This window comes from Poecilia reticulata, linkage group LG2 (assembly GCF_000633615.1).
Source record: "Poecilia reticulata strain Guanapo linkage group LG2, Guppy_female_1.0+MT, whole genome shotgun sequence".
NCBI classification, from domain to species: Eukaryota; Metazoa; Chordata; class Actinopteri; order Cyprinodontiformes; family Poeciliidae; genus Poecilia; species Poecilia reticulata.
Genome location: NC_024332.1, coordinates 43,767,363 through 43,791,519, shown reverse-complemented (window position 1 = coordinate 43,791,519; position 24,157 = coordinate 43,767,363). Strand labels below are relative to the sequence as shown.

The 24,157-nt window shown below is 38.0% G+C and overlaps 2 protein-coding genes across 8 annotated transcripts in view; both read left to right on the top strand.

Moving 5' to 3' along the window:
- The window catches only part of LOC103461906 (tripartite motif-containing protein 54-like), an 11,984-nt gene extending 7,826 nt beyond the window's left edge, over positions 1-4,158 (top strand). Inside the window, exons 10-12 of the mRNA XM_008404295.2 lie at positions 424-839; positions 2,532-2,661; positions 3,453-4,158. Coding sequence (XP_008402517.1) covers positions 424-839; positions 2,532-2,618 — 503 coding nt within the window. The 3' untranslated portion in view covers positions 2,619-2,661; positions 3,453-4,158. The remainder of the gene's footprint in view (positions 1-423; positions 840-2,531; positions 2,662-3,452) is intronic.
- Positions 4,159-5,449: 1,291 nt separating this feature from the next.
- tpd52l2b (tpd52 like 2b) lies at positions 5,450-23,817 on the top strand. Of its 7 annotated transcripts, none has more exons than XM_008404311.2 (9): positions 5,450-5,693; positions 9,649-9,812; positions 10,892-11,040; positions 17,129-17,176; positions 19,524-19,625; positions 21,722-21,748; positions 21,864-21,905; positions 22,704-22,752; positions 23,545-23,817. In XM_008404311.2, exons 1-9 carry the CDS (start codon positions 5,675-5,677, stop codon positions 23,629-23,631), a joined length of 687 nt encoding a protein of 228 aa, XP_008402533.1. In that variant the 5' UTR covers positions 5,450-5,674; the 3' UTR covers positions 23,632-23,817. The 7 variants fall into 7 exon arrangements, with proteins under 7 accessions (XP_008402533.1, XP_008402522.1, XP_017165651.1 ...); XM_008404300.2 differs by having other exon boundaries at positions 21,861-21,905; XM_017310162.1 differs by lacking the exon at positions 21,722-21,748 and having other exon boundaries at positions 5,451-5,693; positions 21,861-21,905.
- The last annotated feature ends 340 nt before the right edge of the window (positions 23,818-24,157 follow it).

Below are 24,157 nucleotides of genomic sequence, written 5' to 3'. Positions count from 1 at the left end.
TGAACAAAAACTGTAGCTGTTAGCATGCACAGCTAGCGTTTGTTAGCTTGTTCATGAACAAAAACTGTAGCAAATCCCACTGGTTTACTGACTTGCAACAAGCCGGGAGTGATGCTAGTAAGATAGCAATGCTACATTTACACACGTACCTAGCTTAAGGCTAGCAGGCAGGTTTTGTTCCTGTATTAAAGATTTTGTTGTTGCTCAGATTAAATATCTCAAATTAAATAAAAAAATTACACCACTAAGAGAATTTTCATAAAAATTAAAATTAATAATATGTAGATTAAAAATATAAAAATATTTAATCTACAGACTCCGTCATCACTTCACAAGTTACAAGAAACTTCACCAAATAACATTCGGATTTCATAGAGATGTATTCAAAGAGCCACTGATTATTGTGTGTTTTCTCTTTACTAGTTGTAGAAGACATTTGTGAAGAACCAGAAGTCAGTCCAGATCCAGAAGAACCCAAAGGACCTTTAATCCAGAACACAGAACCAGAACTATGCCAGGAGCCGTTAATCCCGGACCGTCATGCTTTGGGAGAACCGGCTGAAGAGCCACTTCCACCTCCCATCTCTCCACCAGTGGAACCATTACAGCTTGATGAACTGGGAGCTGACCCAGAGCCTGCAGCTCCTGGCCCGGCGGCCGGTTCTTTAGAGTCTGCTGGAGAACGTTTGCAGCCGGAAACCGAAGGTCCAGGTTCCGGTGACGTTGGACCGGGTCAGGTTAGGGTGGAGAGAAAGGTGGAGCGGGTTGGGGCCGAGGCACGGCAGCCTGTGAGAGAGGAAAGCTTCAGGAAAGACCGGGAGGGGATGAACACTCAGCAGGTAGGGCATCAGGTCCGGTTCTGGTATTATTCTGTTATAGAACCGGCCCGAACCGCACCAGTCCTGGTGTGGCTCCTCCAGTCAGAAGTCTGTTGAACAGTGGCTGTGTTTCCATTAAATGTTTTCAAAACGTTGCCAATATGTCGAAAATCATTAGTTTTGCAATTGCGTTTTTTTAAACTAAATTAGAAACAGAATCAAACTCACAAGTGAAGTTTGTTTAATAAAAAACACGCCGCACCATCATCCTCCTACTACTTCCTGTCGTCTTCTTCGTCGTTTCCTCCAGTAGTAACATCCTGTTGTTCATCATGTGGCTCGTGTGATGTGAAAGAAAAACAACAGAAAAAAGCCAAAAATGTATAAAAATACAAGCATTTTGAACTTAAGGTGAAAGAAAGAAATCTGTTCTGGCCAGAGTTACTCAAGCAGCAGTTTTAGCTTCACCTGGTTCAAATTCTGTAAAAAAAAAAAAAAAAAAAAAGTATACTATTAAGCACCTTTTACCTTCAAAGTACTTATTGGTTAACCAAAAAAATAATCAGCAGACCAGCCCTACGCTGAGTTGATATTAAGTTGAACTGCCCTCCTTCTGAGGGACAGACGGAGCTTTCCTTCAGGTGACGGAGTTCAAAGCTGTTAGCATAGCATTAGCGCTAGTGCTGCATTCTGGGAAACCCTGCCAAAGGGTAACATTTCAGAGCAGGTGATGTGCCACGGGGGGGATTCCCCTGCAGCACATCTCGGCTGTTTCTTAAACCTGAATCTGGAGGAACCGTCTGAAACCTCCTGCAACTTTGTGCTCTGTAAACCAGGGATGGAAAAATAATTCTAATTTTGGCCCAAATCAAATCATGATTTGATAAAACGTCCCAACAAACTGTAAAAGTAGTGATAAGCAGCTGTCTCTGTGTTTGGTAAGTACTTCTTAAAGGTGCAGTGTGATGTAAAATCGACTTGTTTTAGGTTTCTATCACGTTATAATGTTTTTCCCTCGACAAAAACAAACCTGGAGTGTTGCTTTCATTCTTTCATTCATATTTGAAAAATCCTTTAATCTCCATGGCAACAGCTCAATTGCGTAAAACGCCTGTCCTTCAGACTAGCTAGCAGCAATTAGCAAACACCTGGCGGAACTGCTGAGCTCAGTACTGCTCAGTAAGAAGCTGGTAAAAACGTTAAAGGGTTAACAGAGGAGCCATGTTGGGACGACTTCCTGAAGGCGGAGCTACAGAAAGAGCTGGAGTTTTTAAAGAGACAGAGGTCCAATTTCAAAGCTTTAATTTACAGTCAAATTTATTTTAAGTCATATTTGACCTATATAGCATTTTTGTAACAACTGAAGGGAACATAGTTACTTAATTGTTATAAAAAATTGTTTTTTCCCTCAAATTTTCAACTGTGCAAACTCAGGAACTTCCTTTTTTTCTAGAAATTTTGAAATAAAGTAGAAAAATAAAATAAAAAAAAAATGTCCTTGCAAATTTTCAAACTCAGAAAATTCAGTTTTTTCTAGATTTTTTTTCAGATTAATCTAAAAATGTCCTTGTTTTTTCGCATAAGTTAATTTCTTTTCTTTTTTTTTCTATCTTCAGTGGCTTTAATACGCCGTTGCAGTCAAGCTCGCATCGTCATAATTCGCTTTGGGTGGGCTGGAGCTTTGATAACGCCTCCTTCCTGTTGTCCCTCCAGATTGTCACACTGGTCTTCTATCTTTTGGCCTTACTGGTCATCCTGCTGAGGTTCTGGTCCTACATCGGCTGTTTTATGTACTTATGAACCCGGAAGAGAGAGACGGACATGAATCGGCGCCTCCACGCAGGTCAGATCGCGCTGCTCTTCTTTTGCGGTTTCATTGCCCTTTACTGACACCCTGTGGTTAAATCACGCAACTACAGTTAACATTTCAGACTGCGGCTGTTGGATTCATGAAGGATTTCTGCAAAAAAACTAATAAAAGCCCAACAGGAAGTCATAATTACGGATTTTGAAGCAATAATGTCGACTTTTAGGGTCAATTTAATTTCCCTTTGGGCTTAATAAAGTATTTTTGAATTTTAATTTGAATAATTGTGACTGTTACTCTAATACAGGCTGTTTCTGTATTTTATAATCATGACTAAATCATAATTATTCATAAGAATCTCAAAATTATGACTTTAGGTGTCATAAATATGACTTAGGGCATCAGAACTACTATCTCTTAATTATTACTTTAAATCTCAAAATTATGACTGGATATGACAATTTTGATTTTGAATATGATAATTATAAATTTAAAACAATTGGGATTTAAATTTCATAATCATGACTTAGAAAATCTAAATTAGGACTTTGTGTCTCAAAGTTATGTCTGGATCTCATAGTTGTGTTTTTGAAAGTTTAAATTATGACTTCCTGTTGGGCTTTTATTTTTTTGGCTTCCTGAGATCTAAATATTAAAATGTAATTTTAACATTACCATAGAAATATAATAAAACAACTCATCTTAAGACAAACATTCAGAGCTTTGCAGCATCTTCTATTAAAAAATAATAATTTTAATGTTTGTAATCGCCCTGACACCATGCAGGAATGGCTTAAATTTATTTATTTATTTATTTATTTTTTCAGAAAAATACCAGAGCTGTCCTTCCTCCGGTTCTCCTCTTCATCCTCCTCCTCCTCGGCTCTGGTCCCGGTTCTTGGTAGATCCAGTTTCTGAGTCTCTCAGCTGCAGCAGGACTGGAAAAATGAGGCACTTATGCTTCATTCATGATCATTTTTAAAACCCAAAGTCCCACTGGAAGCTATTTTCTGTATCATTTTAGCTGTTTTGATTTGCTGCAAACTGCAGATTGTTTCTTGTTTTGGTCCAAACTTTGGTCTTGGTGTAAAAATCTGAGGGTGTCTCAGTACATTTAGTTTTTTTTTTGTTTTTTTTTTACTAGCTTGAATTTCTGAATGGAGACTGTAGAAGAAATTTGGAGCAGATTTGATCGTGTACAACGTTTTTTTTTTTGTAGATTTTTGGGTAAAAACATAAAGTCACGCGTTTCTAATCTCAGAATGAGTTAAAACGTCTCTGACGTCATCAATCCACGCAAAGTTTTAGAAACGAATGTCCTGCAATGGCTGGAGGCTGCAGCTTCCGGTTTGGGCGGCATGCTTTCAAAATAAAAGCATTGACATGTCGCCACATATGTTTAAATAAGTAAAAGCAGTATTTATACTTGACAGTATGTCAGAATATTTTAGTTCCTGCATGGAAAATAATCTGGGAGGGACAAACTTTTACAACTTTCCAATTCAGAGGAGAAATAAAAGTTTTTAGATTGAATTTGTACTAAAGGTGAAGTTTTTTCAGAGACTTCCTGGAGATAAATCACTGATTTATCTTTGTTTTCTTTTCTTGAATTCATCCATAATATTTTAAAACATAACACATGGTTTATTTAATTTAACATTGGGGTCAATAAAGTATTTTGAATTTAATTGAATGCCTTAAGAAGTAGCAAAATACATAAATTCTCTAAATATGACCTTATTTTTGGTTTTATAGTTATTTTTAATAGCTGCTCTCTCAGTTGTTACCAGAATCACACATTTAAACCAAAAATTAGGAAAATTATTCTATTTTCAAATTCCAGGACTAATAATTTGTACGTTTTGATGGCTTGAAAAACAAATGAGTGGTAGTTTGTTTATTTTTTAGAATAGGAGGCAAAAATAAATTCAGGCATCCAGATGTTTTTCACATAAACACAAAATAACTTTATTCTAAATTATTTAATTTTTAACCTGTGGAGCAATAAAACATTTAATATTTCAATTAAATGAAGTAGAAAAAATAATTTAAAGGTCTTAAGAAAAACTTTATATTTTCAGTTGAACGTTTTCTATTTAGTTTGATTACAAAATATTTTGTGTTCTTCTTCTGCACATTCATTTAAATCAGGGTTGTCCAAATGCAGCCCGCAATACGAAAATGACACCAACATGTTTTTCCAGCTCAACGTTAAATCAAATCTTCATCACTTTTCAAAACAAACAAATTAAAGTATTCTAAATATTAAAGTACTCGGTTTTATCAACCATATTTTTCACTTTAAATCAAAAGTCATTGTGAACATCCAGTGCTCCAGTTTAGTAAACTCCACAATATAAAGCAAAAGTGACACATTTTTTTATGTTGCTTTGAAAAACATCTAAAAATAATAGAAAAACCGTTAACAGGATATTATTTGCTTTTTTAAATTTTTTGTTAATTTTAAACAAGGTTTTATCTTTTATCTTTCAGATCTATAATCATGTATACCTTCCTTTTCTATGTAAGTCAGGCCTTATTAAAATATTGTAATATTTTTATCAAAAATTAAAAAAGCTCTTCAGTGTATATTTATTTGATTTATCAGTTTGTTCAACTGATCCTAAATACAGAAAATGTGCAAAAAAGTTTTTAAGCTTTGAATCTATAATGAATAACAAACTTTTCATCCCCTAAAAGATGTATTTGATTTTATTGTATCTTTTCTCTTGGCCCGCAAGTACTTTTAACTTGACGGCATAATTAAAAAAAAGTAGTAGCGTCTACGGAAACGCTTTTATTTTGAAATGAAGTCACCGGAAGAGGATGTAGCGCAGCCGCTAACATGACATAAAGTAGCTTAGGCTGAGCTGGCCGTTGGTTGGGGCTGTTTTGACTCCGCTGGCTGTTCCCCATCGACGTCCTTCTCTACGTGGAAGCTGGTCGCTCTCGTCGGGGAGGTTTCCACACACCGAGGCGGGGGCTGAACACACAGATCTGCTTCAAGCAGAACCGATAAGAATAACCCAGAATCTGCTGAACTGACGCCATGGACCCAGCCAGTCAAGGTAATTGTTAGCTTACCGAGCAAGTTAGCACAACTCCGCTCTCTCCCTGGCTGAAAAAACGGCGTAAACAAGTTGAGAGCAGCTTGGTTTTTCACCCACAACCCTGTAATAAGACGGAAAACCGTTTCCTCCGTGTTGTTTCGCTGTTGGACCGGGGAAGTTGGGGTGGGTGTTGGGAGGACGGACGGGCCCTCCGGTCCGTGACAGGAACAGCAACAGCAGGTGGAGAGAGAGGAGGAGGAGGAGGAGGATCGAGTTACTGATGTTAGCAGCTTCCCTGCACTGATTTCACTGACTTTATCAGCTGATCCTACCCAGCTTTAACCACCCGGGTCACCGGGGTCCATTACTTCAACACATCCGCTTGTTTKAGCCTCTCCATCTCGTTMMACGGGYGAATGARACCGAGACCAGGTGCTGCTGTTTGGTGAGGAGGAAACTTCCTTTCTGCTGTGTCATCAACTCCAGCTGACCTCCACACAGGCCCAGAACATTCATTTTTAAACATTTATTCAACTTTATTCATAAAATGAACACACAAAAAAACAATAGAGTGGAATGTTGTGGGGGGAAATTGATGCGTAACAGCAGGAAAGAGACAGGAAATCGAGGCATATGGCTTCACAAAGATAAAAATGTAMAAATAAACGAAATTAAGAATAATGTACTGCAAAGTAGGGGCAAAATTACAATATAAAACATTCCCAAAGCAATATGTATACACTAGAGGTCTTCAACATGGGGGTCACAGTCCTTAAAGAGGTCACAGAGATGCTGCMGGGGGTCATAACATTTCTGATTTTAGACATTTTTGTGTATTTTTTACACATAGATTTGAATCCAACATATAACAAATTGATAAAAGGAGGCATAAAATAATGTATTATAGTCTGAAATGCTGAATTYTGCTCGTTTTGCTAAAAGTTCTGCAGTTCAACTTTGTTCTGGGCATCGTTRGAACATTGCTTTTACATTCATGTTAAAATAAAAACATGCTATTTGCATTGAATGCTCAAAATTAAGACATGTTGGTAGATGGATTCCTTGTTGTTTCTGTTAGGAGAAATGGTCAAATCCAATCAAACTCAGATTATTTTTAGGAACTATTATGCAAAAAGAGGATTCCAGATATTTTTCTAGCCTTCCAGTTGTGAGGGTAATTATTGACGATGGGACGACAGACGACATCACCCTGTGGTGTCAGAGAGCCGTTTCCTGAAGCAGGACTTTTAAATCGAAGAATACGTGACTGTAGGTCACATTTTCAATGAGCTCAGCATCTTGTTAGCTTTACAGGAATGTTCCTGTGTGCATTCTAGATGATCTAGCTCTTTACTTGAGCTCTGAGCTTCCTAAAAACGCTTCCAACAAGATCCATGATCAACGTTCAAAGCTCTAAGGATGAAAACGGCGACTTTATGTTCTGCTCTCTCTCACCATCTCGCAGCTTTTTTAAAAAATCGGGGCATTTACAGTGGGCCTCTGTCTATTTGTGTTTCATTATTCGCAGATTTTTCTGTGGAGCGTAAATCCATCTTATTAGTTAAAAATGTGATTATTTCCAGACTTTTTTTCCCTCTTATCGCATATCTAAAATATTCTAAAGAAATGCCTCTAGATGCTATGCTAACTGACGCGCGATTGGCTGGCGACATGAATAAGATGTTTTATGTATTCATTTATTTATTACTTTCAGACCGCTTTTGTATGTAACTATGGCAACAAAGTGCTTGTTTCTTGTTTTTTTGTTGTTTTTTTTATTTTATTTAAAAAAAAAATTACAATCAGGAGTAGCTGGTTAGCATAAAAAACTTTGCGGAGTGCAAGCTAACTACTTCCCTGTAAGTATCAGGTGTCAAATGTTTTATTTTGCTTGTTTTTTTTTTCTCAAAATGCAGGATTTTTAACAAAAATGTCATGTGATTTATTGATTTATAGCTTATTGTGACGGGCTTAGGCACATCCCCTACTCCAGCATCTCTCAGAGAGATTAAAGAGAGGCGGCAAAAAGCAAAGGAGGCGGATTAGCAGAGCTAGCTAATAATAACTGATAGTGGCATCCAGGAGATGTTGCTGTCGAGTATCATCTCTGCTTTGATAGAGCAACAGTCTTCAGTCAGAGGCTTCTTCTGATTCGTTGGAAGACTGGCTGCTACTGGAGCGTAGAAAACGTAACGTAGAAGAGCGTGGCGTTCAGTGGGCGTGGAGGATGACCTCACTCACTCCACACCTCAGTTTGCAGACAGGTTAGTCTGCTGCCAAACGAGCATTTACAGCTTTAGCATAAATTTAACCCAGCCAGCTCACTGTAAAAAACGGAAGTCATTGAAACGACGAGTGATTCTGTTCTTACCTCCGTGTTTTTATTTAAGTTTTTGTTTTTATCGGGTTTTTCCTGCCTGTGCTGGTGACGCCTGTATGCCTTACAGGTGGAGTCACTGTTTGCTGTCAGTTGGATTACTGAGCTGTGTGCAGATAATCCTGTTGTTTCCCAACATCGGAAAACGTTCAGCTGGTTTAGCCTCGACGCTATCAATCAATCAATTAATCTCAAGATGAATTAAAACGGGCTCAATCATTTCCATTTGCAGGATTTGTCGTTTTTCTCTTTCTGCCTAAAACTGGATGATAAAAATCTTCAGTCTGGTGTTTCGGTCTCAACCAGCCTTTTATGAGTCTCAATGTTTCATTTTATTTGTTGTTTCTGTTGTTTTTGGATATTTAAAATGTTTTCCAGGCCCAGTGTTAAATGTTTATTCATCTCTGAGAATGTGTTCTTTGCCTTTTATCATTTATCGGAGTAACATCTGAAACTCTGCCGTCGATTTTGTTGAACGTCTTTAATTAACGGCCACCGTTTCCGCTGCTTCTCTGGTTCGGTCTTCTTTGCTGCGTCTTGTTTTTATGTTGCGTTGTGCAGATTACAGCTGCCTGAAGCCCATTTCCATGTCGTTTTGCGTTTATTGGAGACGTATTTTCTCCTTTCTCGGGTTCTGTTGCCCCCTCAGCCGAAGCTGCTAAAATTAGTCTTCAGGTAAATGACTCGACACTTATTCAGTTCCGTAGAGCAGAGCGGCTATCAGACCTGCGCTGCAGGAATCCTGGACTCAGTTATTTAAGGTTAAGGAATCCTAATCAGTTCATGCTAACAGTTTCAAACTCTTAATTAATAAAGAATTCATTCGTTCATTAAGGCTTCAACTAACGATTAGTAAATGATTAATCGATCAATTATTCTGATGATTAATCGATTAATCAGATTTTTAAAATTTAACAGACTTTTCATTTAACCACAGAAGCTTTTTTATGCAATATATTCAAAGATTCAAGTTATTCAATTCCTTAAAGAAAATAAACATTTTAGTTTGTTTGAACCAGGAGAAGCTAAAATTACCACTGGAGGAGTTTTGGCTAAAATATCTTGGTGTTTTTACCTAAAATGCAAAACATACTTTGTTTAATTTCTGCTCTGAAATGACTTTCAGTCTCCAGTTAATGATTGATTTAGTTGACGATTATTTCTAAGTATTTGTATATAACTTTTATTTACCCAGATGTGTCTCATTAAGATTAAAGATTTCTGACCAAGTCTGGCAGCAACACAATTACAAATCAAAACTACTCAAAACCTGATTAAGATACAATATAAATAATAAAATAAAATAACATTGACGTAAAAATAGGACTGAAATACACCATGATATCAACCAAACATTTTTAAAAATGCCTTAAACTGATTAAAAGTGGCCTTAAGTGCATTAAAAGAGAGCATTTCCTTCAACTACGAGTTGAATCAGTAATCGATTAATCGCGATTAATCGATTCAGCAGTAATGAAAGCTGCTTTCTAGATGTAGTTTCCTTCATAAATGTGAATGAGGAACATCTGAATACTTTAAACTTTACTCTATATAATGTTTCCTAATCTTTTTTTTTCCCATCATCCATTGCTGCAGATATCAACCTGAACTCTCCAAACAAAGGCAACAGCATGGATCGCTCAGACAACATGGCCGACGATCAGGCGGAGGGCGCGGCGGCGGCGGCGAACTCGCCTCACCCTCTCCCCCCCGGCCTGACGGAGGAAGAGGCCGAGGAGCTCCACCTCGAACTGACGAAGGTCAGGGACCGATTACCACAACGGTGTCCAACATAGGGGTCGCGGGCCATTTGGGGCCCCTAGGCTGATTCTGTTGCGGCCACAATTCAAGAGCAAAAAGGACAAAAACTATAAGTTTTAAATTAAAATCTACTTAGAAAAATATTAGATGTGACATAAAATGATAATCTTTTCCAAAGTTTCTGGTTTCCTTTTGTTTTTATGGTAAATAAGATGATTAATCAGATTGATCATAATAAATCAATTACTAAAACAATCGTCTGCTAATTTAGTAATCAGTTAATGGTTAACTGCAGTACACTAACTGAAATATGAAAGTGAAAACATTTATTTGCATCTTTAGATGTTATTTTAATATTTCAATAAGTGGTTACATTTAAAATCGGCAGAGTGTGCCGTATTTATTTAATCCGATTAATCGATTAATCGTCAGAATAATCGTTAGCTGCACTCAGAATATTTTCCAAACTGTGAAGGTTTACAGTAAATGCAGTTTAGTTGCTTCTTGAGAAATTAAAGGTCTGATGGCAGGAATAGGTAGGACTGAAATGATCAATCTGATTAATCGATTATTGAAATAATCGGCAACTAATTCAGTAATTAACTGCTCGTTAATTGGATTTTACCAACTCTTAAATATGCCATTTGTTGAAGAAACAACAAAGAAGTAATTAAACTTAAGTTGATGCTAGAAATATTAAAATATCAAACAAATGGTCCAACTTTCACTAAAGGAATGGAATTAAATTGTTAAATTTATTATTTAAAACAGGAATCAAATCGCTTGTTTGCCTCTTTAATGATTTTTTTATGTTTAATGAAAGATGTGCAGAATGTGGAATCTGTTTTATCCGATTAATCATCAGAATAATCGATTACTCATTAGTTGCAGCTCCAGTTATGAGGTTTTCTGGCTCACAAATGTTTAAAGCCTTTTTGGCTAAAATTCAAAAATCATTTCCACATTCTGATCCACAGACACAGCAGGTTCTGGTTCTGGTGAAAATCTGTTTAATAGAACTTCAGCCGAAGTGGTTTTTACAGTGCAGTGTGTCTGGTTCTGTGCGGTTCTGACTCAGGTGGAGGAGGAGATCAACACGCTGCGCCAGGTCCTGTCCGCCAAAGAGAGGCACGCCGCGGAGCTGAAGAGGAAGCTGGGCCTCAGTCCGCTCAACGAGCTCAAGCAGAACATCACCAAGAGCTGGCAGGACGTCCAGACCTCACAGGCGTACGTACCAGGAAACCGGCCACCTCTCTGGTTCTGGTCCACAGGGTTCGGCTCAGGAACCCAGAACGTGTCTGTGTTGTCTGCAGATGGATCATTTTAATCTCTACCTCGTCTTCAAACAGGATTTCCTTTCTAGAGATTGTCTCTGTCTGAGAATGTTGCTTTCCGGCGTTTATTGCTTTCCTGAATTTTTCTTCTTCTAAGTATTAAATCTGAAACTTTTGACTTCCTGTGCAGCTGCTGGAGAAAATGGCTGCATTATTACGGTCCGGCTCCTTGGTCTTATGCCAGTTTGGAGAACAATAATCATTGGCTAATTTATTTTACGAGTTCTGAAGTTGTATTTTTCACACTGTTGCTTTTAGCAACTCATGCCGTTGCTAAAAATACTGAAGGTCACGCAGAGCAGGAAGAGATAAAAGATGAAAACAGGCATTTATCGTAAATTATAGTGTCATCGCAATATTCCCTAATATTATTGCTGTTGCAGTTCTTACCAATATTATCAGCTCAATATTTGCCAACATTTTTCAAATTATTGCCATTGTCGCAATATTTCCAAATATTATTGCCATCGCATTATTTCCCAACTTTGTAGTCATGCAATATTCCCAATATCATGCAATAATCACTTAAGGATAATAAATAATCCTTAAGTGAACAAACCAGTAGAAAGAAATGCAGAGATGAGTGGAACCAGTGGAATTACTGGTTCTGTTGGCCGAACGAAGCTGAAGTTGAGATGCGTTGCAAGATTGACTGATACTGCGATATTATCATCGCAGTATCTCCTAATGTATTGGGAAATCAGTTGGTTTCCCAGTATTATTTTCATTTTAATATTTTCTCATCTAGATTTTCTTGCCTCTTGTACATTGGAGCAGGATTCATGCATCAGCAGCATCTGGATGCATTTGGAAGGACGACATTAATCTGGACGAAATACTGCAAACATCTCCCAGATGAGATCAAACTAAAGATTTGACGCTTTAATTCCTTCAGGCAGGAAGTTGATTTTGCAGCGTTTCGGACCTGAGCAGCTTTAGCTTTAGCTTAGCTCCGGCCCCCTGCTGGACGGCGGCGTAACGCGCTCCTGTTTCTAGCTACGCGAGAACCACAGAGAAACTGGGCGAGTGGAACGAGAGGGTGACCAGCTCAGATCTGTGAGTTTTACCAACTGTTTGCTGGACGCCGCTGTTTGCTCTCTCACGCTCCGACTCGCCCCCAGTGCCTCTCACCTTCTCACCATGTTTGCTGCTGTTTAACACCAGGTGTTACAGAGATGCTGCACCTGAAGCCTCCTCAGTGTAACTGCTTTAATCTGTAGCTGCAGGTGTAACAGTCTGACTCTGGATCTGCTCTGCTGATGATTCTCCTGGACATTTGCTTCGACTTGAAGTGAGACTCTTTCTCCTTACAGTTCTAATAACAACAGAACCGGGTTCATGTCTGACTCGTTCTCCACCCATTCATGTGGTTCCGGAGCGTCTCTGGATCCTTCAGGGTGAATCGGTTGTTGTATCAGCAGATGACTTCCTCTCTCTGGATCAGCTGTTCGTTCTTCCTCTCAGATTGATGACATGTTTCTTCTCTTTCCTGTCTGGTGGATATTTTCAGCTTCTCTCTCTCGGTTCTGGTAGCAGACGGTGTTTTTCCAATGCGGCCGTTGAGTCATCACGTAAATTTATCTCCCGATTTTAATACGTCCAACTGCAGTCAGTCTCACGGTTGCACTACCTCCAGTTAGTGCAGACTTCTGTTCATGACGGTTTTGGTTGAGGTGTTGCTTGTTTGGACAGTTATTCCCGTCGCTTTTGGATGTTTTTTTAAACTTTTGGAAAGTTATGATAAGTAACTAAGGCAACCAGGAGCAGCTGATTTAGCTCAGAGCTACAAATAGGAGCTCAAATCTCAGCGGCGATGAAAAGGAGGTTTTGTGGATGCAAAGATCAAATCCCCTACTCCAACATCTCTCAGATTAAACGTGGAGCAGCAAAAGTGAAGGTGGTGGATCAGCAGAGCTTGCCGACAACTGATGATGTCATGTTTAACATCGTCTCTGCTGCCTGGAAATGGAGCTGTTGGCATATCATGGCAACACACTTCCGTCAGAGGCTTCTTCGGATGCGTTGCAAGATTGACTGCTACTGGAAATCCTCCCAGGCAACAGCATCACCATCCACGACTCTTCTGAGATACTTTGATGTTTTGAGCTGAAGTATCCTTCATCTCTTAAATTCTTTGTAAAAGCCTGATTGTTATCGTAAAGTTCTGTAGGGTTAAAAAGGATCCTTACATCAGGGGAGCCCAAAGTCGGTCCTGGAGGGTCGGCATCCTGCACGTTTTATTCTCTCCCTGGTGGCTGTAACAACTTTTTCAACTTGTCAATGTTCCTCTTAGAGCTTCTAACGAGCCATCATTTGATCCAGGTGCGTTAAACCAGGGAGAGAACCGAAACATGCAGGATGCCGACCCTCCAGGACCCACTTTGGGCTCCGCTGCCTTAAGTAAATAAACCGATGGGACCCAGGAGGAAAAAGTGCAGGAATGAGGTGAAAACGCTTGTTCTGTTGGCCGGACGAAGCTGAAGTTGAGATAAAATTTACTTTTTTTTTTCTTTTCAAACCTAAATAGAACACAATGTAAGACGCTAAACAGCTTTTTCACTAGTTTTTTTTTTTTTTTCTGTTGTTGGAAAAAAAATTCCCTGCAGCGTTTACAACAAACGGTCAGAATCTGCAGAGTTCTGGTCGGGGCTGAGACGCATTCTTCACGTCTCGGTGTGATTTACGGCGGCATAAAGGCGAGTTTGTCTTCAGGGAGTCGCAGTGAGTGTTTGGAGACCCTGTTCATCGGGACAGAGGCAGGAAGGAGAACCGGGCTAGCTTAGCTTGATGCTAACGTCCAGCTGCTGCGTCGCGTCCCGGCTGGAAAACGTTTTTCAAAACAAAGGGTTTCAAAGTGAGGGTTGGGGGCCATTTGCAGCCACTGGACTGATTTAATGCGGCCAACAAACTTTATTTAAATTAAAATTTACTTATAAAAACGTTGGATGCATCAACATTTCCAAGCTTTCTGGTTTCCTTGTTATGGCAGCTAGAACCACATCTACTCATTGACTTGTACACTAAAACGCATAAAAATCTGCTTTTAATTAATGTATTCAAAGTTGGGTAAATACAGCAAGTGTTTTCAAATAAAGACCAACAGATCCTGCTTTTATTGCTGAGAATAGATGAAATATTGTTTCAGTTTTTAGCCCAGAATAATCAGCAAACTGGATGCTTTTCCATTTAAAACATGTGCAAACTTGATTTACAATTCCTCTCCTGCAAAAAATATCTGATTATTTGTTTGATTAAAATAATTTGTGCTTATTGATGAGTCGGTAAAAAGCAACATTTTTTAGTGATTTTAGTTTTTAAAAAGTACTCGGCCAACCTGACAGAAAATTTAACACCCCTAGTTTAAGCATCGAGTTTATCTGCCTGACTTGCCAATAAACTGGACGGAGCAGCTTTAGTCTGATAGATGATCCCACTCAACAGGATGTAGCTAACTGGTCTGGTCTCCGTTTTAGCATGCAGCCACCAGCAGGTGATGGGGGGCCAGAAACCAAGATGGCCGATTTTCTTTTGTTTGCTGTTGAGATAATTGTGGATTGTGTCTATTTGGTGAAAAATGTAGGACAGGAGATGCAGGCAGGCATGAAGCTCTTTATTTGCCATAACACACACACACACACCCAGTGCAGGAAAATGTGTCTGTATCTCTGACACGCATTGTTCCCAGCCCCCCTCCCTCGCTGGTCCCAGTGACCAGACAGGACGCGCAGACTGGACTAACTGGGACGAGAGGAAAAGAATGAGATGCAGAATGACAGATGAGGAAGAGGATGGAAACGTGGCTATGGAGTGCCAAAAGAGCCAAATAAAAAGAGAAATTCACAGAGCATAAGTCATGAAAACTCTGTGATTTAATAGTTATTATTTATAGGGTTGGACAGTAAAGACAAAATCTCAAAAAAAAATTTACATTTTCATTTTATAGTTTTTAAAAATAAATTTAGAGTGAAGAGATTAAAACAAGCAACTAATAAGAAGGAGTGCAAAAGTACACAAAAATCCTACAGACTTTATTTTCTTAAGTAAAAAATGTTACGAATTCTGACATTTTGACTATATTCTTGTAATTTAAAAAAAAAAAACTTCTCTTGAATCATTTTTAATTTCTGGAATTAATTTGATATTTTGTCCAAAATCGTTTCAAACTGTCTGGAGGCTTGTATTGGTTTTGCTGAATTCTTTTTAAAGTGCACATTTGTTTTAGTACAAGTATAAAATATTGAAAATCAAGTTTCCACTGCTGGCATCAATCTCAATCAGTCTTGGAGATATTGGTGGCCTTGACAAGGTGTTTGTTGCATTGAAATTCCTATCAGTTTGAAGTGTCGTCTTAAAGCTGAGCAGCTTTTTGGTGTCTTCGTGTTTTCTACCATGCGGTCGGTCCGTCTCTAGTGGGTCGTGTTGGAGAACACGGTGGGGTCCCCGTTCAGCGTGAAGTCCCCCTAATGCAGCTCAGACTTCAACATACTCCCTGYCTCTGTTCAGACTGTTTTCTCTGAGACAATTACAGCACAGATCTGCCCAGTGTGACGCTGCGCTGCTGTACTGTAAGCTGCATTGTGCTGATGGAGGTCAGAACATACAGACTCGTCTTGTCCTGGCTTTACGTCTGCATTTGGACCAGAACCAGAATCAAAACGATGGTTTTTATGAAGTATAAACCAGGCAGTGAAAGGTGTTTTTGTTCCGTTTTATCWCTAATGAGTGAGTGAGTTGGTGTTTTGATCTGCTAAAGCATGAATCATCGGAGTATAAATGTGGGAGGATTTCCCATCCTGCGCTTTCAGCCGTTCTGCTCCACGTTGTTATCTTTGCCCTCCCGGCTTCCTGAAGCGTGGAGCTGGTCAAACCGCCTGTCAAAGACCAGCAGCTATCTGAAGACAGAACGCTGATGGCATTCAGGAAAGAAAAAATAGAGGTTTTACATCAAAACTTTATCACTCAGCAGTTTTATTCAGAAGTCATGCACTTTCTAATCTTTCAGCGTAAAATTTCAGCGTCCTTGTGAGCAGTAACATGGGAAGATTAAGGCTGAAACGATTACTCGTGATTAATCGTTTATTCAAATAGCTGTTAATAATTATGAAAGGACACAACTTTAGTAGCGCTGAAACAATAAAGTGGATTAATCGTAATTAAGCGATTATTCAAATCATCAATTGTGTAACTAATTGTGAAAGATTGATTAATCTGACTAATCCAATTTATTCAATTAATTGTGTTAATTGAATATTGAAATAATCAACTAATTGAAACTACATTACTTCAGTTGGGCTGAAACGATTAATCAGAATTATCAGAATAATTGTGATTAATCGATTCTTTAACTGATTGTGTAGCTAATAATAAAGGGTCATAATTTTAGTTGGGCTGAAATGATTAATCGTGATTGATTATTCGAAAACTTCGTCAACTAATTTAAAAATTACTTGTGAAAGGTTATAACTTTAGAAGGGCTGAAACAATTACATGAAATCTGAGGAATGTGCCAATTTTTTAAAAATAAATCATCAAAATAATCAATAAAATAATTTCTTTCATGTTAAAATGGTGGTGAAGTCTGATATCAGTTGTGACAGCAGTATTAATATTGGCCATCGGGACTGGCCCAAAGTTTCATATCGGTGCATCACATATTATTAAATTGCATTTTTTGATTTACAAGGCAGTGAGAAGAAACGTGAATAATTTGCTGTATCCTCAAATACTTTTTTACTTTGTTGTAGTTGGGAAAATTGTAATTTTTTTTAGATTAAAACGGGGAGTAAAACGATGGTGCCTTCACATACTTTGGTCTCCTAATGGGGTAAATGGCTAAATGGTAGAAATTAATGAATGACTGTTTAAGTTCTTGCATATCTATATGACTGTAGATCTATACTGAGAGTTTTTCAGGTTTTAGGATTATTGTTTATTATGACTGTGTCTTCCCTTGTGTCATTATCCCGCTGTTGTGTCTTCAGATATCTGTCTGCCTCAGCCACTTTGGATGACATTACCCACTCTGAAGCGTGAGTTAATCCTTTTTTTTTTTTTTTTTGGTTTTTGCTTGTCTTTGGCTTTTTAGATGAGCTAAGGTTTCTTTGAGTTTCATTTTGGGAGCTTTTTTCTCCATCATTTCTCTGCTGTCCACGCTCTGTTTTCTGTTTTCTGTTTGGTCCAGTAGTTAGCTTGGGTTCACTCAGGTTCTGGTGTTGGAGGCCATGTTATGCTTAGGGGATGGTGGACTCACAATAACTAGCATATGACTTTCATTTAGGCTGTTTGTTTATTAAGTTTGGCAGGATGCTGAAGGTGACCGAGGATGATGATGCTGCTCAGTTCTGGAGAATTCAGATTTAAACAAAACACTGAATCCAAGAGGGATACATCTTGGATTATATTCCAACTCTGGTTTCCTGTAACCCACCACAGCTTTGTGACATTTTCTCTCTAAAACGCCATTGAAGTTCAGGTGACTTATTCATATGATCCCAATAAAACCTGAGCTCTGAGCACAACTATTACACAAGTATCTTGACCCATCACATTTTTCCTAACTCAAAGCTGGATAAACTTGAATGGCTAATGGATTTAAAGGGGACGTATTATGAAAAATTCACATTTTACATGTCTTTGTTCTTCCGTTTGTGTTTCTACTGCTTCTAAATGCAGTCCAGGTGCTTAAAAAACTTTAAAAACCCAACTGGTTTTTGGCAGCAAGTTCATGTTTTTTGGTGTCTGGAAAATGAGACATTTCAAAAACCTGTGGAATGTGATGTATCAAATCAGCAGGTACTGCCTGTTACCTAGCAACCCCAGCGGAACTCTGCCCGTTACCTAGCAACCCCAGAGGAGTTCCAGCACTTTTGGTCAGCTGGTTTTACCACTGTATGAGTGCAGGAAAAGACAAGTGTTTTATTGTTGACTTGCCATCCAGAAACGACTTCCTGCATTCTTGTTGATTGCGCAGAAGGCTCCACTTCTGCTTTTCAAAGATGTATGGTTGTATAATTGTGCATCTGTTGACAGCCATTTTCACCTGTGAGTGTAAACGTTGAGTTGAGTGGGATAAAAAGTTTTGGTACTAGSATGAGATTTTTTTTGCTTTGTTTGTTTTTCACAAGTGACATGATCAACAACTGGATGTTACTTCTACAGGAAACCACAAAGAAGAAGACAGGAAGTAGTATGAGGATGAAGGCGTGACATGGTTTTAGTGAATTATTGTGTGAACAAACTTATTCACTTGTTATTCTAATTGCATTATTTAATGAAAAATTGCAATTACTAAATTTAGTTTTTTCAACATCAGCAGAATATCTACATTTGTAATGGAAACGCAGCTAATCGGAGCTACACTGCAGGCGTAAAGGACTGCGGCATGAAATATTTAGGCTGTTCACGTGTCATTTATTAATCACGATCAATATTGAGTAAAACTGATGTTTGTCATATCATGCAGATGCAGTTTCACTCCTTACTTTGTCCAATTTCATGAGTAACTTAGTTTATCATCCCATCAACCAATTTCTCTGTTTGGCTTTTAATGCCAGGTTGGAAGGTGAAATGCTGCAATATTTTACTGAATTTTGTGTTTTGCTGCTCATTGAATTAATCAGAAATGAAAACTCTCTTTTTCCTAAACATGTAGGGCAACATCTTATTGTGTTCATGTTTTATCATCTAAGCTCTTTGAATTGCCTTGTTGCTGAAATGTTCTGTACTAATAAACCCGACTTTGCTTGAGTAAAAGTCGGATAAATTTCAGTGCCTGTCCACTGTGATGCATAAAACAGGAAGATCTTGTGGGTTAAAAACTACCTTCTTTGCTGAACCCACAGCAGCTTTTTTCCTTTATTCGTGTTTTAGTTGTTGAATTAAAGCAAAGTTTGGTTTCATTATGCTAATGCTTGGTATTGTCATGCTTCGCATGTTTAACCAGTCTGATGGACTCTTAACTTCCCCTAATAACCACTCCTGATTAATATTTGTAGGAGCTGAGAAACTAAAGCTCACAGAGTAAATACTGTGTTAGAAATGTGAAGGTTATTATTATTTTTCTGACATTGTGCAGCTATTTCTCTATCTTCGGTTACTGCTATTGTTTTGTCCAGTCTGCTTAAGCCAATGCTGCTTAGTTTATTTTCTCTTAAGAAAATAAATGTTCATGGATTATATAGGAACAAGTTGTCAAAATGGCACGTAAAATAAATTTTTTTTGGGCTATCATTTGGAGTTGCCACACCCTGTTCCTGATTTTGCTTCACTCTCCCATCAGCCATGTTGCTAACTGTCTGTGCCCTTTTGTCTTTCCTTCATTTTCCGAGATCTGGCTCCATCTTGTTTGCTCATCCTCGCTGTTCTCTCTTTCTGCAGATACAAGAAGACCCAGGAGACTCTTTCTGAGGCGGGACAGAAGACGAGCGCCGCTCTCAACACGCTGGGCACGGCCATCAGCAGGAGGCTGGGCGACATGAGGTACAAACATGACCTGACCTGCTGCTGGAAAAGCTAAAACCACGTTCTGGAGCTGGTGAAGCCCAGAAGAAAACACAAACTTATTATACACATAAAACCAACTAAAAGTCGAGGGTGTTTGGCTTTCGGGTGAAATTTACGGAAAACGTTAAGAAGTTAAAGCTACAATTATGGCTGACGAACGTATCAGGATACTYATCAGTCTGTCGATAATTATTGATTATTTTTCTGTTATAAATATCTGAAATACAGCCAGCCTGAGGGAGTGACCGCTCCTGTTTTCACTCCAAGCTGTTGTCTTTTTTTTTTTTTTTTTTAAGCAGTTAAGAGGCAAAACTTTAAACTGCTGCTGTGGCAGTTACCCAGCAGGTTGTTGCTAGGCAACCGAAGTTGGGGGGGGAGGGGCTTGAAACTGCTTCCTGTCCAGCAGGTTGTTGCTAGGCAACCACAGAGTGAGTGGGTTGGTTAATTCCGCTCACTTGGCTTTGCTAGCCTTTAGGGCTAAAGTGTTTCCTCTGCCCTACATCTGTGAATATTGTTGAATATTAAATATTTTATCAGATGTATTTTTGATACGGCAGCAAAAGGTGAAAGTTCCCGCAATCCAAGGTGAAACCCAACTGACGAGACAAAAGTTTAATAATTTTCACTTTACTTTGGTCGATTTTCCTTTGAATGGTCCGATGTCAATTTATAAAACCATTAAATGAATTCTTCTAATCATTGAAACCACCACCAACAAACCTGAAGGAAGATGCCTGGAAATATTTTGGATTTTAAAAACAGGAAGTCCATAATTAATTAATTTTTTTTGGCCTGTTAATTGTCACTTTTAAGTAGATAATGGTCACATTTTTCTGGGCTTGTGTGAATGCACCTTTTAAACACCTGTTCTGATGAGAACAGAGACCATATCAGCTGAACGGTTGGGCAAAAGCTTCATTAACGAAATTTCACCCTAAAACCGAATATTTCACTTTTTTTTGTCTGTTTGCCACCCGAGTGTCCAGCTGCCTCTTCATCTCCGTTTCTAATCGTTGTTGCTGCTGCTGCATGCATAATTCAGATAGTTTCAGTTCTGCATGAAACTCTAAAGTCTGGGGTGTCCAAAGTGTGGTTCGGGGGCCATTTGCGGCCCCTGGACTGATTTTGTGGGGTCCTTGAATGACACAAATTTGTCCCCCCAGCGCAAACAGATTTTTTATTTTCTTTTATTTTTAACTATGAATCAGAAATTTAAATATTTGTTACAGCACAAACTGTTCATTTTTTAAAACCATCTCTTTAATTTCATGGATGATGTTTATCCAGTTAGTGACTCAAATCTGGTTTTATTAAATATTTTTCAAATGAGTTACTAAATAATGTTTTGATTTCTGAGAATACACTAAATCTTTTTCAGTTTTCTTCAGTAAAAATAAATAAATTGGTAAAATGTTTTGTTTTTCTCATGAGCAAAACGTGAAACCATTTTGAAGTTAAATTCCTATTTGACTATTTTCCTTGTTCAATTAAAATATTTTATGCTCGGTTTAATATTTGTGATTTAAGTTTATGATTTTGACCATGTGATAAAAAGTTTGGACACCCCTGCTTTCTAAGTGTTGCTGTAGTGGAAATATTTAAAGTACCAGAGCTTTTAGCGTTTTTAAAAATGAGAAGTAGAAGTTGTTTGGTTTCTCCTCCCTGTTGTGTCATGATCACTTCACTTCTGTCTTGTTTTTTATTTTTTATCTCACCAAACCGGTTCTGGTGTCAAACCGCTGCTGGCGTTTACTTAAAACCAGCAGCGTCTTGCAGATCTGAACCGTTCTTATCTTGGCGTCAGAAAACAGCTGCCAACATGTTTAAAGTATTTAAATATTTGCTGTGGTTTTACTTCATTTTAGACAGAAAAACGGTTAAATTCATGATTTTACTGATTCTGGTTCCGCAGCAAACGGCTTCTGCTCTCTTATCTGCATGCTGTTCCTTTTTCTGCAGTTTTTCCATTTTTTTTTTTTTTTTTTTGTCTCGTTCCGGTTTCTATTTGCTCCGTTGCCTCACGTTGTCGTCTTGTTTTTGTTTTTTTTATTGCTGCCCCGGTTCGATTGCAGAGCTCTGCCTTTCTCTAACTCCTTTAGGTAAGGCTAATGTTGGTCCAGATCAGGATATTCTTTAAAGTTGGAGGCATTTTAATCTCTTTGCTTCGCTGTGTAACTCTTGGATTTTCTCCTTCCTTTAATGCTTTCAAAGTAGCAACTATTCCATTCGCCACTCCATAAGTATGCCGGCCATGAGGTAAAGTAACCGCTGTGCTCCTCCTGATGATTATTTCACCACCTAGCTTGTTTTTCTCCAATAGAGATTAAATTGGATATTTGCATATTTAGTTATTTTTTCATGTTTTCTCCATCTTTCTTACACATTTGGGATTTTAAGAGAATTTTAATCAATTACTGTAGATATGTTTGATATGATCTTTTATAGTTTATTTTATAAAATATATTGTATTTATAATGAATTCAAATATGTTTTAAATATTTTGTTCCATTTAATTATTAACTATTTTTATATTTTTTCTCAATCTTTCAGTATAATATTTTATTTATTGACATATATTGCTTTATTTAATTGGATATTATATCTTTTATACTTTTAAGGATATAAAAACTATAATATATGCTAATAAAATTGTGTAATTTAATATGATCTTTATTGTCATTTGCATAAATAGCTTTCATTTCTAATTTTATAGTGTATATAGTTTTAATTTATTTTATTTTTGTATTTTGTGGGAATGGATATATTCTATAAAGAAATTGATATAAATTATGTATTCAAATAAAATTCTATAACAGTATATTTTAATATTCTGTTTTATTTACTGTTTAATTTCAGATTATTTACAAACTCACAWCTAATTTTATCTTGAGGCATAAAGTATATTTTCTATAAAAGCTTTAAATCTTGAAGCTCATTTTATTTYTGCTTTTATTTATTTAGCATTTTCTTGATGTGTATTTCAGCTTGATGATTTATTTTTATTACGATATGAAACTTGATATTTCTAATTAACTTAATGTTTTTGCTCTTTAGAAACTCTCCAACCTTCAAGTCGTTTGAGGACAAAGTGGGAAACCTGAAGGCGAGTAAAACCGTTTAAGTTCACGACAAACCTTTTTTTTTGTTAAGATATTTTTATATTTTGCTTGTTTTTATGCTAAAAGTAAATAAAAATCTGTTCATAAGTCAAAATGAAATTAAGTTATCTGATCATGTCTTTAAAAGGAATAAATGAACAGGTTTTGCCAGTGGTGGCCGGTTGACCTTTCATGACCTCTGGAAACTTTTATATTATAGCATCTTTAGAATGGTAGCGGCACAAATCTACATTTTTGCAGCAYAAATGTTTTACAACAGTTTTGTCAAATTGGGAGAAGGCGGGAGGCTGGTTGACCTTTCATGACCTCTGRAAGCTTTTATTATGTTCAAATTTATAGCAGCACAAAGATTTGATCCGATTTTGTTGGATTTGAAGCAGGTGGCRAAGCTGGTTGAGCTTTTGACCTCTAAACTTTCATTAATATCTTCAATTCAATAGACAAACAAAATATCTTTGCAGCACAAACGTAGCGGATTTGACTGACACCAATTTTTAGATTTGAAGAAGAGTGGGCTGGTTGACCTTTCATGACCTTTGGGAACTTTTATTAATGTGTTTAAAATTATGGCGGCACAAATGGGAAATTTTGCAGCACAAACATTTGATGCAGATTTAGCTAAATTTGAAGAAGGTGGGGGCGGAGGGGGGCGGACTTCACTCGGGTCTGCCGCCGTAAACAGGAAGCAGAAAGTGCTGAGTCAGCACCCGTCACAATCATTAAGCACTCGTCCGTTTCCTGTTCTTGTCTTCCTCTTTCCTGTTGGTGCTGCGCAGCATAAGGTGGTGGGACCCAGAGGGAACGGAGACGCCGTCGGCTCCCCGRCCGACACCACCCCGACTCATGAGAACCCGCCCTTCTGAAAGCACCGCCTCCTCATCCTCGCTGCCATCTTCCTCACGACCTCAGACTGTACTGTTATGGAGCCCTGACCTCTGACCCCCCTCAGCAACACTCTGCATTTTGTCCTACGATCTGTAAATCCTGTTATCATCTCTGATTTAAAATAATAATTTTGAGCCAGAAATCAGAAAAACTAAAAAAAAAAAGTGGAGTTTTTCCTTCTTTCTGAACATCTGTGATCCTCCCTGAAAGTTTAAAACTTTCACTTTTCCTGCTCTCACACTGTGAGCACATTCTGTCTGTTTCCTCTTTCAGGTTTTTGCTTCGCAGTTTGATCGAGGAAATCTTCGGTCTCCGCATGTTTGTCTCRCCTCACAAACCCAGCAAGCAGCCACATCACACCTAAAGAAACTCACAAAAAACACACAAGTTGTAAAAACTGCACCCATTTTTGTATTATAAACTATTTTACACTGCTTTGCATAACGTTTTTACATAATTTTTATCAATATGTATAAATATATATGACTATACTCTATCGCCGGT